This window comes from Mytilus edulis, chromosome 12 (genome assembly GCF_963676685.1).
Source record: "Mytilus edulis chromosome 12, xbMytEdul2.2, whole genome shotgun sequence".
NCBI lineage: Eukaryota > Metazoa > Mollusca > Bivalvia > Mytilida > Mytilidae > Mytilus > Mytilus edulis.
Genome location: NC_092355.1, coordinates 26,699,496 through 26,720,022, shown reverse-complemented (window position 1 = coordinate 26,720,022; position 20,527 = coordinate 26,699,496). Strand labels below are relative to the sequence as shown.

The 20,527-nt window shown below is 32.0% G+C and overlaps 1 protein-coding gene across 1 annotated transcript; it reads right to left on the bottom strand.

The window, feature by feature from the left end:
- Window positions 1-11,910: 11,910 nt before the first annotated feature.
- Window positions 11,911-19,579, bottom strand: LOC139497542 (uncharacterized). The gene is made up of 3 exons (XM_071285770.1): window positions 19,337-19,579; window positions 18,042-18,384; window positions 11,911-13,895 (listed from the first exon to the last, which is right to left on the bottom strand). Exons 1-3 carry the CDS (start codon window positions 19,577-19,579, stop codon window positions 11,911-11,913), a joined length of 2,571 nt encoding a protein of 856 aa, XP_071141871.1.
- Window positions 19,580-20,527: the final 948 nt, after the last annotated feature.

The following is a 20,527-nucleotide window of genomic DNA, read 5'->3' as shown; positions in this document are numbered from 1 at the left end:
CTATAAAAATGAACGATATGATGATGGAATAATCATGACTTTACAGATAAAGATACAATGACGTTACAAAAAGACAGCACAAACAAGTATGACTCCCAGGATATAACGATTACCCTTCACATACACAGACAGATTCAATAAAAATCTATTTGGCATTTTACGCAATTAACCTCCATAAAATAATATATTTGTTAAAAATATAACACTAATATATAAATGAAGTGTAATGCTACGTCAGTGAGAAAAGATATAGTTCCCACACTGGTGTGTAAGTCTACCTGGGGCAGTATTTATGTTGGAATCAATGAAACGTTTTGTTAGTTTTCTTTTTGGTCTTCATTGGTTTTATATTGTTATTACATATTCGTGTCATACAAGCAGCAACATGAAGTTACAACCAACGACCAAACATATGGACTAGTACTGCAACTTTATTTGACTGTTTTAATTTACATACTTCGATTACTTTCGATGATAAACGATTATATTAAATCTTTAAAAAGGTTTGATTTCCTAGTTTCTGCTGCAAGACATTCAAAATTATAACATTGTGAAGCTTCATCATAACACTGGTAGGCTGTGGCCTTATCATCTGATATATAAAAGCATTCTCCTAATATTGATATTGAATCAGATGAGGATGATACCATCGATACTTTTCTTTCTTTCACTGCAAGTTGACTTATCCTAGCTTGATGGTGTTTACATACATCAACAATAAAAGTAGACTTTTTCGACGTAAGTAAATATTCAGTAAATTCCAGTAATATCCAACATTGGTTTATTTAATTGTAGGAGCACGATTTATACGAGATATCCTATAAAATCGTAAGTCTAACATGATAAATGCAGGTTCAAACTGTGTAACTAATAAATTATGCTGTCCATTGTTGTGTTGATTTACATTCTGTATCAATCTATCAATTCCGTCAAACTTTATTTTGTACAATACATTCACAAGTACATTGTTTGCTATACTGATCTTTCCAAAAACATGTTTTGCTCATGTATAAAATAGTTCGGACAATGACAGTTTTTAACAAAAATATATCAATTTACTAATTAAATAAGGCAGTGAGAAAAACAAGAATATAAGTTAGATAATTTAAATGTGTCAATATCAACTTCCTCTAAGACTCTAAGACCCAGAATACAGCTGTCTTCAGACAAGCTTTCGACCTGTTTGTTTGGATTAACAATATGCTTTAATGTAAGTTTATATTTTTAAGTAGACAGTAACATAACAATTGAGTGTAATTAAACGAATGAACAAGTAGTTTTTCAGCCACAGAGAAAGACAATATCCATAATACATTACAATCAGGCAAAGTCATTGGCCAAATACGTACTAACAAACATCCGTATTGTTTAATCTGGTCGATATCGGCATTCGGCGGCCATTGCAATCGGCACTACGATGCTCATGGTATTGCACTATAAGGTAAATATTTACTTCGCAGACAGAATACATAATCCACGCTTTGCTTGTCATCTGATATACAGGTGCCATAGAATGAGAACTTATAGATGTGAATCTTCTTATTTATATTACTAACAAATGTGTAAACTGATACATATAAACCTCGACTAGTACTTTCAAATCATTCAAATGGTAGGAGGATAGAGTCACCATCTCCTCCTGCCATGAGTCTGAGATAAGTAAATCCAGGATGATCAGTATCAGTATCAGTTTCCATAATCAATGTCGTCCGCTGTACTGAGTGTTTGATATTCCTTACATCTCATATTATATCTACATCTTTTATATCCATGTCCAATCTGGTACATCTATCCCTTCTGCTAAACTTCCATTTGATATGAATGTAATTTCTGGAACAATTGCATTTTGTATCATATCCTGTGTCATAAATACTTGCTGTCTGTTACGTATGTCTATTTGAGTACCAGCTATATTCACAAAGTGTTCGTATAAGTATCTTTCCATCGAATCATTTTCCGTCCAGGACACGCCATCTATATAACATGTAATACACTGTCATAATTTTGCAATGGCTTTTGTGTACTTTTGTAAGACCAGCAAAAGTGTGTTTTAGTGTGAATCAGAAGTTAGAACGATACTTATTTACCGATGATAAATGTTTGTTAATCAAAAAGAGAAAAATAGATGTAAAAAAACAAGACTGGATGAAACGACAGTGTTAGTGTCTTTTCTAATGCGTGACTAAAACGTCATGCAAATGTCGCCAGTGGAAACATGTCAAATCGATAGTGTTAAATTTGTGTTTGCGTTGTTTTGGGACTTACCTTATATGAATTTACAAGTTTTGTGTACACGTTTTCTTATCAACGACAAAGAGGATGACCTTTTTTTGTTAATTGTTACTGCAAAGGAGTGACTGGTTTAAAAGTGCCAAACACTATTATCTAGAGAAACCGGCGTTGGGTGTTTTTTACGTGATTTGTGTATTTAGTCTGTGTATCCTTTTTTTCTTTTCACATAACACGATCTATATCCAAACCCCTTCAAGTGACATTTCAAATTAAGCTGGTTAAAGGATTTTCATATTAATAGCAAATTCAGCATTAGTCATACACAATAATCATAATCATTACAACTTTGCTTAAACGGTCCTTCGGTGATGCTGATTATTTAGTGTGAAAACATATATTTACGACTCAGACAGACAGGGATAACGTATAAACGATGCTTTACAGATTTTTTTATTTTTTTAGTAGATAAATATATCAAGTTTGAAGTAAGTTAGAATTTAAATTTCAACATAACACATGCACAAATATAAATCCGTCTCATAAAAATATTTCACAAAGCTTTTCTAAAATAAATGCTTAATAAGTAGCTATCTTAATGTTTTTTTAATATTTTTCTACGTGTCTTCTTAAAAGTTAGGCCCATATTTAACACGCTACATCTAAGAAAAGTTATCAATCTGCTGACGTGTCTTAAGAACACCACCTTTGTGGAATTTGAGAGCAGAAACTTACTGCTAAGAGCTTTCTCTCATTTGAGGACTCGTTTGATTCGGATGAAAATGTCATTCTGATATTGAATCTCTGAATCTTACATTTTATTATTTTGTATGCAAACTCAATTGCTGTATATAGTACATTTTTTAATTGACATGCTCAAATTGAGAAACAAAGTAATGATCGAGTAGACGAGTCCTTAAAACTAGTTAACAGATGTTTAGGCGAGTATGTTTTATGATACTTTAAGATGTGTTCGTATTGTGGCTTTCGATAACAAAGCTATTTTATAGAACACAGAAAAACAGATTGAAACGGACATTTTACATATATCAAACAATACATACTTCAAAGCAATTGGTATTCATGCAATCTAAGTTATTTGCGTATATGTCATTTAAACACATTTTTTCGCGGCCAAGTGTAAAACACTTTGCTTTCAACTACTTCCTTGGGCCGCCCAAAAGTCTAGGTTTGAACAAATTAGTTACACGTGTAAGTAAACAACAACTGTTTTGTTTGAAATACAAGAAAAATAAATTATTCATAAGTCAATAGTGTAGACCTTTTGAAGGAAAAACAATAACCACCTTAAATAAATTGTCCATTTGTTTTTATCTTACAGTATTCAATTTTAAACTTAAATTATTTTTCCGCGTTTAAGACTTATTCTTAATTTGTATTACACCAACATACATAAACAGTTATATGACTGCCTATGAAGTTTTATGAATAAATGTTAGTACCGTCAACGCAATCCATGCTATCCTGTAAGTATTCCAGATAAGCATCTAATGATTTGTCGGGATATCTGAGATTTAGTATATACTGTTCATGTGTATTCCTCCTAATTAAACAACCTTTGGTCATTTGATTAAACAGATTGTCAGCCCGAAAATGTCATTTGAGATGACAATTCTTCCGTCTACGGATCGATACACAAATGGTTGGTATCTACGTCTGCCTGGGTATGGAAAACGTTTGACATCGTACTTTTCTCAGAAGCTTACCTTCCTCAATTCATACTGATTATGATCCTTATATATTTGTTCGATTCGATTCATGTTGGCCGTCAACAATAAATATAATGTATTGTGTAGTGTTGGGAAATACTCACACTTTGCATAATCAAGTACAAATGTAGTATAGATAACTATTACCTTATACTTCTTTCCGTGTTAATTCCCGGATTTATATCATATGCACAACTATATCCTGATAGATGTGTGTCGTAATCAAACAAATTATGAAATAAATATTCTCTTCTCATAACAACAATTAATATTTATTTCTTTGTGCAGCAAATTGACTTACATACTAACAATCAAACCTATTTAAAACAAAGAGACTAATAAACAATATCAAATTTTAAATTACTTCAGTAAACAATGATGTGATTCTAAATTAGAGAACGTATTCATTACTGGTGTTGATGCGTAATTAGATATGGCATTTAACGTTTTAAGTCTTAGTGATTTAATAATTATACAAAATAAAACTGAATATATTCGTGCTTAAGACCAGAGGACCCCAAAAACTATTTGTCTAACATATTTGTCTCTATTGCATTCAGATCAAACTAACTAAGCATTCAACTCTGTATAAATTTATTTACTGTGAGTTTTTGCCAATATACAATAACTTGCCAACGTATAGTTATAAACCGATCTTAATTTTAAGACTGCAGTTTGAGTAGCAATAAGCAGTTTCAATGTAATTTTTAAATGTTATGTATTTATGTAATGTTTTCAAAAACGTAGATCAAAGCATCAGTGGTGCTTAAAAACGTCTTAGTTCATGACATAACGTTTTTATAATTTATTCATTTTGATAAGGAACAATCATACGTCCAGACAAGCTTCTTTTGATTTTGTAGTGTACAAATTTAAACAGAAAAGTCATGTCATAGTTATTTTCAAAATGTATCAGCAGGGAGCAATAAAATTGCGCCACCATAGGCATAACATGAACAATATATGCTGGGGTAACCTTTTCATTCAAGGATAGGAAGATTGAAATAATGAAAAGTGCATTAAATTCTAAAACGTGATATTTGTTTCCAGCTTTCTAAATCATATCAGGCAGATTTTGTCAAAACTTTTTCGCTGGTATATCATTGCTATGCAAAACGTTAATTCGATCTCTTTTGATCTCGTATGCATGGAATATACTACGAAATATGGATATTCATCGAGCGTTATCTCATCATTATCAGCATTTGTGAAGAAAGTCATTTATAAAGGTGAATGAATGTATATACTTATTGAAGGAAATATACAAATATCTATGAATTAGAAATCATCATTATACAATTGCATGTTCCAAGTCAGATAAATTATTTATACATGTGTTGTATTGAATACTTTTAAGGGGTTTATAAAGATAGTTTGCCTTTGCAACAAGTGTGTTACAATATTTCTACACTGGTGATCATCAACAAAATAAAATCATAAACACAATTATGTTATATATTTCGGATAACTAATACCCTTCATCAGTAAGATGCCAAATGAATCGTTTCTTGACATATGGTAGATAAACTGAAATGACAATCTTGATCGAACAGACTATTGTACAAAACCCTCGTTACGGTTTACGATAATGTTTGTAATGTTTTTATGATCATCTTAGACGTATTCTGTATTGAACAAAGCTGTATTCAATTCTTGGGTCGTCGATGTAAAAACTGTTTTTTAGCATCACTTATAAGTCTTGTGTAGACGAACCATGAGTGTGGAGTACATAATTTGTACAATGGTATATATGATGTGATTGTTAACTTGTTCTTGAAACGATTTCGTTATTTTAGTAATGGAAGTATATTTGCTTTTTTTTAAAGTCTTTCACGAATAAACTTGTCATATCACTACATCGTTCATCATATTCATTTGTGTTAATGCCATGTTATAATGTCAGTTTTAGAAGACAGTAACACAACAGTTGAGTGTAATTAAACGAATGACCAAGTACTTTGTCTGCAACAGAGAAAGATAATCTCCATAATATATTACAACCAGGCAACTCCCTTGGCCCAATAGGTACTAACAAACATTCATATTTTTTAATCTGGTTAATTACAAAATTCAGCGGCCATTGTAATCGGTAACAGGTAGTCCATGGTATTGCATCGTCAGGTAAATATTTACATCGTAAACGGTACGCAAAGTCCACTACTTGACCGTGATTTGATAAGCAGGGGCCGTGAGATGATAATGTTTAGTGGGGAATTTTCTTTTTAATATTACTGAGGAATATGTTAGCTGATACATATAAACCTTTTCTAATAATTTCAAAGGTGTTGTAAAGTAAAACTCCCCTTCCCCTTTCGCTAGTATTCGAAATCTAGTAAATCAAAGATACTTATTGTCAGTCTTCATAGGCAGGGTTGTATGTTTCACATGGTGTTTGATATTCTTTACACCCCGTATTACTTCTACGTCCTTGATGATGTACAATATATATGTCACTACCTAGTGAATCCAGTCCCTCTGCTAAACTTTCACTCGATATGTCTGTTAACTTCGATCTTAATTTTAGCCTAATTTCTTTTTGTATCATATCATGTGTGATAAGTAGTTGTTGTCTGTTACGTATGTCTATTTCAGTACCAGCTGTGTTGACTTAGTGTTCATACAAGTATTGGTCCTTCAAATTATGTGTCCTCCATGTCATGTAATCTGTAAAACATAAATCTATTTAACTATGTATCCAAAAAATGTCATTGATTTTTTGTACAAAAATATATATAATTGGTGATTATAAGAAACGATCATTCTTATTCAACTCGCAATAGTGAGTTAAATAACAACATATTGGGTACTTACTTTGATGAATCGTATGCTAAAACAATATAAATTACCACTGGTTCATTTCCGTAAATTGAAAAGAGAAAACTTAAGATAACTAACTAAAACTGAAACATGTGAAAGGGATCGTTTGAAGTTAAAAAAGAAAAAAATGAATAAGTCCATCGACAGGTTAGGTGTATAATTTATGCATGCGTCAACCGCCTTACAAATCAACAAATAATCAAAAATGTCACATTCCGTAAAATCATAACATTACAGTTCATACGATTAAAATTTTATGTAAAGATATAAGACCACTAATCACTTTATAATATGATTAATCTTGTATGTCGTCCATCGATGTCATCTTGGAGGGAAAGACTAAGATATGAAACTAAACTGTTAATCAAGATATAATGTTTGATATCAAGTTTCATGTTTATATGAGATGTAAGCAATTATTTAAAATAACCTACCCTTGCCACATTTGATATCATATCCTCTGTGATAAAAAGTTGCTGTCTTGTACGTATGTCTCTTTCAGTACCAGTTATATTCACTAAGAGCTCGGATAAGTATCTGTCCTTCAAATTTTTTCCCTTCCAGGTCACGTAATCTGTAAAACATAAATCTATTTAACTATGTATTCAAAAAATGTCTTGATTTTTTAGTACAAAATTGACATCATTGGTGATTATAACAAACGATAATTCTTATTCAACCTTCACTTATGAGTTTAATGTAGACATACTGGGTACCTACTTTGATGAAGACCGCGAAAACATGTCACTTTATAATATGACTCTACGTGTATGTCGTCCATCGCTGTCAACATGGTGGGAAAGACTAAGATATAAAACAAATTTGTTAATCAAGATTGTATGTTTGATATCAAGTTTGCATTACTATATGAGATGTAACCACATATTCAAAATATAGGAATTTAGTAATAGTAGAACACTTTACTGGAAAATGAATTTTACGATAGCAGGATCTATTTTTACAAATAATACAATAACAGTCAGTCAAAATTGCCCATTTTTACTCATCTAAATATCAACTTTATCAGCGACAGACTGAACTCATAAAACAAAAATGTCAACATTTGAGGTATCGTTGCTTGTTGTCGTAGGGGTTATAATTTTCTTTATAAGACTGTTTATAACTAAAACCAAGGAAAGGATTATGTGCCTTTTCCCAGAGTCTCCCTGTGAAAAAAAATCCAAGTGAACTCGTTTAAAACAGATGATTGCAATTGTCTCTTTGCTATCTTTTGTCTTTCATTGCTTTTACAACCAAGGCTACACAGCTTTTTTTATTATCGGTTTTGTATGGCGGTATCAGCAGCATGTTTTCATAGAACACCAGTAATCAAATCGTTTCCAGAACATTTACTTTTTCAAAAATGTTGGTATTTCAATACAGAAAAGCGTTTTGCTATTTTTTTGATTTTTAACTACAAAGTTGCGCAAGCTGTACACATATACTCCGCTGACTCAGGTAAATGAGTGATTGTCTTTGTGTCATTCGTACCATATGTTCGTGAATTTTCATATATATTTAAAATTACATAGTACCTATGGCCAGTCTTTAACAATACTTAATTATAGGAAAAGTTGATATACTGAATCCATATTCTTCACATAGCTTATCAAATATATCTATGGGTATTGTCAACTCAAGAAACTCCTATTTTACCTAGGATTACAAGAACCGACTACAATCTTGATTGTCCATTATCCTGTGTATATGCTTATTAAAGGTGCAATTACAATATATGAGTTCCTTATGAATCGATAGCATGAAACTGTACGTAATATAATTAACTGGATTACGACACTCTCAAATATGAATTAAACAAATGAGTTATGGCCTGTTTTCTGGGATCCTTATTGGACAATATTTTCATCAAACCGATATAAGTTAACAGTTGTATTGATCTTCTTCTTCTTTATTACAGTTATGCATAGGACATTCCTAATACACGTTAGTCCTGTGGTGCAATTCGGACACATTGTTTCTTCAGTCACTGTGTTTCTATTTCTAACCTTAGGGGTGATATTATCTTGATATTAACGTTATTGAAAAAGAGTATATTATATGCGATATGTACTATCAGCGGCAACATTTGTGTTGTTGTTGACGTCTTTGTTAAATGTCAAAATAATTTGCAATATATTTGAATGCATTGATTTATATGACTGTGTACCTACCCTTATCGTAATCTGTACTGTCCTGTAAGTATTACATATATACATATGAGGTTTTATCAGGATATCTGAAGTAAAGTATATACTGTTCTCCTTCTGTCTACGCAACCTTTATACACTCGTCTGTTCGTCCGTTCGTCCGTCTGTCCCGCTTTAAGTTTAAGTTTTTAGTCGAGATAGTTTTTTAATGAAGTTAAATCATCTTGAAACTTATTTAGTACAAATGTTCTTTATGGTATGATATTGCTAACTTTGATACAAAACTAGAGATTTTATCCAATTTTCATGGTACACTGAACATATAAAATGATAGTCTTCTGTTTGTCCTGCTACAGGTTAAAGTTTTTGGTCAAGGTAGTTTTTGATAAAGTCCAATCAACTTGAAACTTAGTATACATGTTCTTTATGATATGATCTTTCCAATTTAAATGCCAAGTTAGATATTTTATCCTATTTTCACAGCCCTTTGCACATAGAAAATGATAGTGCAGATGGGGCATCCTAGTACTGGGGACATATTCTTGTTTAAAATATGAATTATTTCCATTTCAACAATAAATATTTATGAAAAACGCATAACCCTTTCTACGAATAGTTTTTTTTTTTTAAATAAACGCAAATCAATTAGTCCCGCTATCATTCATCTTTTATGTTTTTATATTTGATCATTCTATATACACACTGTATTAATATGATAACCGACACACATATTGTATTTTGTAAACAAATATTGATAACGGGAGATATTAATGTAAATATTAGTATTGATTTGCCTTTTAATTGAGTTTAGCCATTTTTAATAGTTTTTTATTTTGTGTCTTTCTGTGTTGTGATGTTACACTATAGTTCAATATACAGGTACATATTAGGTACCATTAACACTTTTAAACCCGCTGCAATTGCTTGCATCTGTCCTAAGTTAGGAATCTGATGTTCAGTAGTTTGTTGATGTGGTTCAGAAGTGTTTATCGTTTCTCGTTTTGTATATACCAGACCATTGGTTTTTCCCGTTTGAAGGTTTTACACTAGTCATTTTGTGGGGCCTTTATAGTTTACTGTTTGGTGTGAGCCAAGGGTCAGTGTTGAAGACCGTGCTTTGACCTATAATGGTTAATTTTCATAAATTGTGACTTGGACGGAGAGTTGTATTATTTGCACTCATACGACATCTTCTTATATCTATATAATGTCATGTTTTATAATACAGCAACACTCTCTCTCTAATGGTGTACATACGTCTACAATAAAGCACTGTCTAATCCACTCTACATAATTGGAGTACGACAGATTTTACTTAGGCAATGTACGGGTTAGATAAAACAGGTTCAGTTAGAAACGTTAACCTAACGACCGTTCTCAGTTTAAGTTATACATGACATATGCTGATATAGATTCCACAACTGCAACAAGTGTATAACGATATTTTTCCACTCGAGACAGTTAAATCTTAATATTTAAAGCGCGAAGCTTGCCGAATTTTTAAATAATTAAGATTTAACTGAGAGTGGAGAAATATCGTAATAAACGAGTAACAGTAGTGGAATCTGTTTCTCTAATGATTTTCATCCTTCCCTTTCAAAGATTTGAGGACAGTTGTGTACTTTTGATATGACGTCATCAAACATGGTCGCCTTTTTCCATGACGTCACAATAAGTAAATACAGGAGAAAACAAGAAAATTTAACGTCACAATCAAATTTCAACCAATCATTTGACGAAAACAGATTTTTCACTAGTGAGGAGAAATATTTTTCTCACACTGGTCAGGGAATAGCACGAACATTAGACAAAATTCATTTAAACACCAAAATGTTCTAGATGCCAATTCTGTTGATGATATGTTTTATTTCAATAGAATAGAAACGCTTTACATGAACTGGAAGATATACAGTGAATCTTTTGTTCAATCATAACGTAACAAATCAAAGAAATGACGAATACAATCAATAAATGAAAAATAAATCAAAGTCTTCATCCGCAATTGAAAAAAAATCTTATATAAAAAGTATTTAGGTCATAGAACTTGTAATACAAAGTTTTGTTCAGTATTTTCTTCTTGATCTGATTCGGAACAAATCAGTTATTATGAAATTGATTATGAGGCATCAAATCGCGTTTTTAAGAAATAGTCATAATCAATAATGTTCTTGAAAAAAATGTGTAACAAGACGATTCTTTAAAGAGATTTAGCTTTTTTTTTCTTTCTTTTTTTTCATACAAAATACAAAATAACGACATTATCATTGCTAGTAAAATATCAGTAGGATATTTTCGAAGTAAGTCCTACTGATATTTTATTAGCAATAATAATGTCGTTATTTTGTATGCATTCGTTCTTTTGGAATAATAATAATCCACCAAGACGAACAACCTTATAGTATCGATATTTGCATTCTTCCGAATTGACTTTTTTATTCATTTTGGAGCCTAAAATGAGTCAGTCGAAGATACAACTCGCGTCTTCAAAGGTCTGATCGTGGTATCGCCAATGAGTTTATATATTAACATCATTATTATAGACATCGTGACGTATGCTGTACGATATATTATAATCACGTTGCAAAGCACTTTCATAACACTGATCAGGTGTTTCCTTTTCACTTGACATTAAATAATTCTTAATGTTCCGCCTTTTAAGGTATCTGATGGTAAAATAAGGATTTAAAAATTCAATTACGTAGTGCCTGTTGTTTGGTGACCATGTCACCAAAAGAACGATTAAATACAATTTACAGCAGTGAGAATTGCAACAGTTGCTTTACTGGTAGTAAAGTGTACCTGGACGTTTTGGTATTGATATTAATGATGATAATCTGATAATCTGACTTGGTCCAAATTACTGTCATGTTTTCATTTTGTATCATAAATGCATCCGAAAGACGAGACATCCAAGAAATACGCAGGTAGGCTTTATTTTCAATTGACATTTTGAATCACATACACCGATTACTGTTGATGGTGAACAATTATACTAAATCTGTTAAAAGTTTTGATCTCCTTGCTTCTGCTGTAGCACATATACCACCATCACATGTCAAAGCTTCAGTATAACATTGATAGGCTGAGTCCTTATCACCGGATATCTCATAGCATACTCCAAGTATTGTTCTTGAATGAGATAAGGTATCTTCAGCTATGAAATTTCGTCTTTTCACTGTTAAGTATAAATCACGTAAAGCATGTTGTCTGTTTAGAATATCACCTATATGATGATAGCAGAGAAATCTTAAACAATAAGACATAACAGTATGTGGTATACATTTGCACTTGGTTTTTACCTCAAACTGCAGTTCTTTAGGTATGAATGACGAGCGGTTTACGTACTTAACAGTGTTGACAACTGCCATTCTCATCTTGTCCTGAAGTTTCATTGTGGAATGTACATTATTTCTGTAATAATTGATTTCTCTGTCATATTGACTGGTACATCCTACTAGTAGCATATCAGGTACACATTTTGAGAGAACATGATCAGTTAGTCTTAGTGTAATATTGAACTGCCCTGATACATAATAAAACGACGTGTATAACAACCAACCCGAAACAGCATCTGTTTTAATACCATCCTGTAAATGTCTATGATAACGTTTATGTATGGTGTAGCTTTCAGTCGTTACTGTTGGTGTTGGTAGTAATTGTGCTGCATATTGACTTATTTCAGCGTGATGAAATGTACACACATCAACAATAAATGCAGACGATTTAGACTTAATCATTTTTTCAGTAAATCTTAGTGTTTTCAAACATTTTGATATGTCGCTCAGAAAACCGAAATTTGAATGGGATATCCTGTAAAATAGTAAGTCTAGCATAATGATTGAAGTTTCACGCTGTGTACGTAATAGACGATGATGTTTATAGTCGGGTTGATAAAAAATTTGTATCAATGCATCAATGCCAGCACACTTAATGTAATCCAGTACATGAATAAGCTTTTTATTGTTGTCTGAACTAATTTTTCCTATGAACATGTTCTGTTCAGGTATGAAATAGTTCGGACAGTAACAGTTGTTTACCCATACAATTAATTTACTAAGACAGAGAGAAAAGCAAGTATATAATTTAGATACTTGAAAAGTGTCAATATCAGTTTCTTCTGAGACCCAGAATATAGCTGTCTTTAAAAAGTAAGAACACAATAAGTCTCTGCTCTGTTGGTTTTCGTTAACGATATGCTTTAATGTTAGTTTTAGAAGACAGTAACATAATAGTTGAGAATAATTAAATGAATGAACAAGTAGTTTTTCGGCCACAGAGAAAGATAATCTCCATAACACAGTACAATCTGGCAAATCCCTTGGTCCAATAGGTACTAACAAGCATCCGTTGTTTGTAATCTTGTCGATTACAGAATTTGGCGGCCATTGCAATCGACAACGCGTAGCCCATGGTATGACAATGTAAGGTAAATGTTGACTTCGTAGACATATAGCAAAATCAATGTATTGATTTTTATCCGATAAACAGGGGCCATGTAGTGAAAACGTATCATGGGAAACATTCTTATATATTTGACCAACAAATTTGTTCACTGAAAAATATAAACCTTTTCCCGTACTTTCAAAGAATTCTTGCAGTTTAACAAAACAGTTCTCGTCACCTACTGCTACTAATCGGAGATGAGTAAATCCAGGATATTTATTATCAGTTTCCATAACCATTGTTGTCTGTTGCACTGTATGTTTAATATCCGTTTCACTTCGTATTATGTCCAGATATTCGATTACGTACATAACATCTATGTCACTTCCTGGTAGATCTAGTCCTTCTGATAAACTTCCACTCGATATCTTTGTTATCTTTGAACCTACATTTCCCACACTTGATATCATATCCTCTGTGATAAATAGTTGCTGTCTTGTACGTATGTCTCTTTCGGTACCATTTATATTCACCAAGAGCTCGTATAAGTTTCTGCCCTTCAAATTGTTTCCCGTCCAGGTCACGTAATCTGTAAAACATAAATCTATTAAACTACGTATTCAACAAATGTTTTGATTTTTTAGTACAAAAATTGATATCATTGGTGATTATAATAAACGATAATTCTTATTCAACCTTCAATTGTGAGTTTAATGTAGACATACTGGGTACCTACTTTGATGACTAGTATGTTAGGGCGATATACATTACCAAATAACCATTTACATAAATTGAAAAGAGGAAAAGTAAGGTAAATTACTGAAACTGAAGTGATCGTATGAACTCCAAAAAAGGAAAAAATACAATATGTCCATCGATAGATTAAATTCTCATTTTATGCATGCAGCAACCGCCGTACAAATCATTAATCAATCAAAATGTCAGATTCCGAAAAATCATTACTCTACAATTCATACGATTAAAAGAGGCAGGAAAGATACCAGATGTAAAGTCAAACTCATATGACTCTACTTGTATGTCGTCCATCGATGTCAACATGGAGAGAAAGACTAAGATATGAAACAAATTTGTTAATCAAGATTGTATCTTTGATATCAAGTTCATCTGTCTATATGAGATGTAAGCACTATTTAAAATATAGCAAAATAAAGATAGAAGACCAATTTATCTGACAGTGAATTTAAATATAGCAGGATTTATTTTTGTCTTTTTAATCACTGAGAATGTTCTGTATGATATATGTTTCATATAAGAATAGTTCAATAACAGTCAGTTAAAATTGATCATTCGTAATCATTTGAAAATAGAGTTTCTTCAGACAAACTAAAAACATATCATAAACAGGCGAACATTTGAGTATACGTTTCTTGTTGTCGCAGGGATCATAATTTTCCTTCAAGACTGTTTATGGTCAAAAACAGAGAAGGTGTATCTACGTTTTCCCACAATCTCTGTGTGATAAAAAATCCAAGTACTGTAACATCGACCTAGATATTAACCTAGAGAATTAATATTAATATGGATAAATTACCTGTTTATTTGATGAACATAGAAATATAGGAAATGCATGTAGTATATTTGACAATATAATATTCACAATACACGGGGATGAAAGTAAAGCACGAATATCAATGATGTTCGGACAAAGTGATAATAAACAAAGAAAACGACAATCAAACTCTACGGAACACCGAAATAAAAAAATAATGCCTGAATATATTCAAAAAGTTGCAAAAGTAGATGCAAGTCCAGATAGAAATAGAAGTATTTTACAAGAAACTGTCAATATCTATGATGATCAATTAATGGAAAATGAAACTGCAAATCTACGGAGCGCAGAAACAAACACTACAGTAGAGAATAGTGAGATTATATTATAGGAAAAGTATGCACATTCTTCTAACATACATTCCGAAAAAGTTGAATTTGAAGATTTAAACAAAGTTACAAAGCAATCAGAAATTAGTAAGCATCAATTATTCGAAACTATGAAAACAGATGAAAACGATACTACAATATCAACTCGAAATGAAAATCCAGAGCAGTCAGATGAATCTGATCAAAATGATGATGATGATGATCGTTTCCAGCAAATTTTCTTTTCAAAAAGCGTTTTGCTATTTTTTAATTATTTAACAACAAAAGTGCGCACGCTGTAATAAATCACTCTGCTGACACAACTAAATGACCGATGATCTTTGTGTCATTCGTTCCAGACGTTCGGGGAATTTTCAGATATATTAACTACATATGGTCAATCGTTAACATTAATTCATAATAGGAAAAGTTGTTACACTTAATGCATGTTCTTCACAGATGTGATCAATTCGATCTATGGGTATTGATAACTCAAGAACCTAATATTCTACCTAGGATAACAAGAACCGACAAAAACTTAGATTGTGCATTACCATGTTTATATGCTTATTCAAGGACAATTTACAATATATGAATTTCGATGGATAATTATCGATATAATGCAGGTGTTTGCATTAAAATTAACTCGATTATGAAACCTTCAAATACGACAGTTTTGGCCTGTTTTGTAGGATCCTTATTTGACAACATTTCCAACTGAAATAAGTTATCAGTTGTATTGATATTCATTTCTTTCAAGCTTTGAATGTTGTTTTTGTTTTTGTTTTATTTTTCTTTGCTTTTGTTTGGGTCAATTGATGAACAAGGTAGACTTATTCAGAGTTAACAAATAGTTTAAGCATTTTAACATTTTTTTTTGTCACTTTGTTATGAATTTTATGAATAAAGGATTCAAATTTTATCATACTGCATTGAAAAGTAAAAAAACAAATCCACTATGCTTTCATCTGAACAATGGTACAAAATGTTGCATTTGTATTGTTTTTGGATATAAATGTTAAGAAATGTAATTTTTTAAATTTGAAATTCAATTATGCTCAATCGATGAACTGGAGTTTCCCATTGACAACATAGTTATTAAATTTGAGGCAGAATGTTCCAGCAGGTTGCCAGCAAATGATTTAGAAACAACTAAGTACTTTTCCTGGACATTTTTTTCCTCTATTTTCATATATGTACTTGTCATTTAAGACACTTGAAAAAAAGAAGAAGACCAAAGAAGTTATTCCTTTGCTTTTCGGGTGGTTTTGTTTTGGTTTTGCTTGCACTGAGTATTGTGTTCTGGATGAATTATTATATCTTTGTTTTTCTACAAGATTGCTAAATGTTGCATCTTGATCATTTCCATTCCATTATTTATGAATTGTTTTCTGATCTCATTAATATATTCTTCATGACGTTGATTAAGGAAATTCATATGCAGCATCCTTTCCATGATTGGTAACCAATTACATCAAACAGTTGTCGTCTCAGTACCAGAATTATTGATAAACCAGATCATTTCAAAGGAGTAGGTCCAGTAAGACCCCTTGTTGGCCCCAAAATATATCAGTTTTACAGAATTGTTAAAATGTAAACTTTTAGTTATTTATTGGACAGAGGAATGCTTCTGCTACATAAATATGGGCTGTTTTTGACAATACAATGCACATATATCGGGTAGAAGCACCATTAAGTCATGCTAAATTACTGAAATCTCCACAATTCTAGCATTTTAGTTAAATTTTAGAAGGTTTCTGTGTGAAACGAAAGTGGCCGCACTCGGGTTCATCCTTAATATTGAAATGTTTGTTGTATTTGATGATAATACATAACATATATAAAGGTTGTGGATGAACACGGATGCGGCCACTTTCATTTTTGACAAAACACATAAAAAAACTGACATTTTTCGGCATATTTAGTATATTTTTCATATTTTGGCTTACATCGGATCGTTTTTAATGACTAAATCAGTTAACATCTTTCACATAAACTAATTGAATCAAATGATATAGACACTTAAGTGTTTAAAAAGTGGTCAAAATCTTTTGTCAGATGAACCTGAAATTTCAGGCCAAAATCGGTCCTTACCGGACCTAATCCTTTGTTGTTTCTACTAAGACTTTATAAAACGTCTCGGTAGAAAGAATGAGCAAGGGTGTTGTGGCATACTCTCCCGTCTTTTTTTTTCTTATACAAGATAATAAGAAAATATCAAAACCTGATAGATTAATGTTTAGTGTCTACATCACAAATAAAACGAGATCGTCTTTAGTTAATGATTTGCGGTGATTAAGTTATGCATAATTTTATTTCAATTGAGTTTCCCGTTATTTGTATCCTTGCTATTATGTTTATCTTGGTCCTCTGAACCTTGACCTGACTCTCTAGACTCGATTTATTACATTTAGACATTCCTAATGCAAGCCTAGGTTAGTTCAGAGGTGCAATTTTGATACATGGTTTCTACTGTCACTGTTTTTTAACCTTTTTGATGATTTTGTCTTGATATTAACTTTATTGAAAAATAGTGTATTAAAAACATCAAAGTAAGACGGTTAGCGCTATAAAACCAGGTTTAATCCACCATTTTCTACATTTGAAAATGCCTGTACCAAGTCAGGAATATGACAGTTCTTGTCCATTCGTTTTTAATGAGTTTTGTTTTTTTGATTTTGCCATATGATTATGGACTTCCCGAATTGATTTTTAGTATTTTTGTGATTTTACCTTTTTTTTATATGCAGTATGTTCTATCAGCGACAACAGTTTTGATGATGTTGATGTCATTGTCAAATGGCAAATTAATTTGCAATATGTTATAATTCATTGATTTAAATAACTGTGTACCTACCCTTATCGTAATCTGTACTGTCCTGTAAGTATTCCAGATATCCATTTGAAGTTTTATCAGGATACCTTAAGTTCAGTATATACTGTTCTTGTGTTTTTCTTCTGTCTAAACAACCTTGATACACTCGTTCAAACTGTTTGATTGTTAGTCCGAAAACGTCATTTGAGATAATGATCCCTCCGTCTTCAGATTGGTAAACTGCTGGTGTGGATTTGCGCTTCCCTGGGTAAGGAAAACGTTTGACGTCGTATGTTTCCAAGTTCGTAATTTTCCTACATCCATGTACATTTTGCTTGTTATCTTTTTTATCATTTCTTGGGTTTCGATTCATTTTGGATCGTAACTATAAATTTAAGATATTGTTCAATATTGTGTTATACAACTACTATTTATCTATAAAAAAAATGCAAACAATACGTTTAATAATATCTTGGGTCCAAAGCGTTTTTCTGGATTTACCTTCATCAGGAACACTGTTCCACGGTAATGAGTATGATTCAATATTTATTAATTCGAGAACGTTAAAACTTTAAATTTTAAAAGTGATGTGTGCCGTTTGAAATTTAAATCTCGACAATGGATAAATGGTGTAATGCATTATACTAGGTAGTGGAATCTATTTCTCTTATAGTAGGAGATATTATGGAGATAATTGTGCAAATCGTGATACAAGCATGAAATTTTGTATAAAGGTTAACTAAATGATATTTATAAAAAATCCGCTGCTGGCCAGAAAAAAAAATCAATTTTTCAAAATGGCCACCACACATTTTGGAAATGGCGTCTTTACAAATCGGCAATACTTCGTTACTCCTTTGAAAGGTGTGTTATATGTAAAATTCAATGTTAGATTTGATTAAAAGTAAATGACAGTTTCTTAATTACGACTAGACAATACATTAATGAAACTAAAGGTGACTTCCGGTTTCAAAATGCCAGCAAACAAGTCAAAAATTTCAATTTTTAGACTTTCAAGCAACTTCACATGGGATATAAATCCTTGAAAAATGTGTTATAGGTATAATCCAATGTAAGTTATGATAAAACGTTAAAAAAAATCTACGACAAAACAACACATAAATGAAGAAAAATAGTGATTTCAGGTTCCAAAATGGAGGCACATACGGAGAAAATATTTTTATAATTTCCATCAACTTAACAAGTGATAACACCCTTTGTTAAGTTTAAATGCCTAGTTTGGTTAGAAAGACAGGTTGCTTATCTTATAATTATCTGACAGTTGCCTATACAACAACCCGTACAAGGAAGGCCAGAACGGTAGTATTTACAGTTACCAACACAGCTGAATTTTTGACTCCGCATTTCAAAAGTTTCAGACACGAGGATGCAACGACAGTCACAGAAGTCCATTTCTGTTTCCAACTGTCATTGATTCTTTCTTTCATCCAACCCCAGTGTTCATGTCTTGGTACATGTTCCTGTCGAATATATGAATCAGGCTGAGCCCAAACAAATCCTCCTTGATTAACTTCTCTTTTGATGTGCTCTGGAACCTCTTGTAGGCAGAATTGTATCATAATGCCGCTGCTTCCTGGCAAACAATTCACATCGTGCCTCGCTTCATACTTAAGCCAAAAAATAACGTCAAGCTGACCTCTTCCCTTTCCCACGACAATTCGACAAAGTGTCACATCCACTGAATGCATTGACTAAAGGAAGAGCAGCTACACAAGGATCAAACGCATGTGATAAGTCACGTACAGGAAGCCATCAAAAGTCTTTACTCCTTCCATAAAATATCCACAATGTGTCCTACCGAATTTTGCAATTGCTGTAATTCACAATTTCCTCTGTGTCAGTACTACATAAAATTACATTTATAACACTTTTCATAATCATGCCGAACATGGACAATCATTCGTGTATCTACTTCTTCATGATTACAAGGGGTAGATAGGAAGTATCCTTATTGAAATTGCAAAAAATATTTTCACCATGAGTTATAACATACACATTTTTATTAGTCTCTTAAGAAGCAATTTTGTCAGGAAGAAACTTAAACAATTTCATTTCGTTGTCATCTTCACAGAGAATACAACTCCAAATCCTCGGTGTTCTACCAGAGCCAACACCTTTCCATCTGTCACAAAATTTTTGCCTTTGTCTTGTCACAGCCTCAGTAAACATCAAATGCAATATCTACTCTTGAATACTTATCGAAGCAAAATTTTATGTGAGGCAGTATGACATTATTTGCATAAAAATCTAATATTTTTCCACAATTTTGTGATCTTGAATTAACCATTGCTGTCCCACCAACAATAAATGCGTCCGAATTTGGATCAGAAAATCACAGAATGTTTCAAGCAAACACATTTGCAGCAATTTAATACCACTATTTCAAGAAACATCTTGAGATAAAGACGGAGGAGAAGTTTGTTTTTATGGATAAAGAAATATTCCAAGTAAAACTGTCTACTGTGACAAGAAATGAAAAGTCTAGAAAAGATATCGCAATCTCTTTT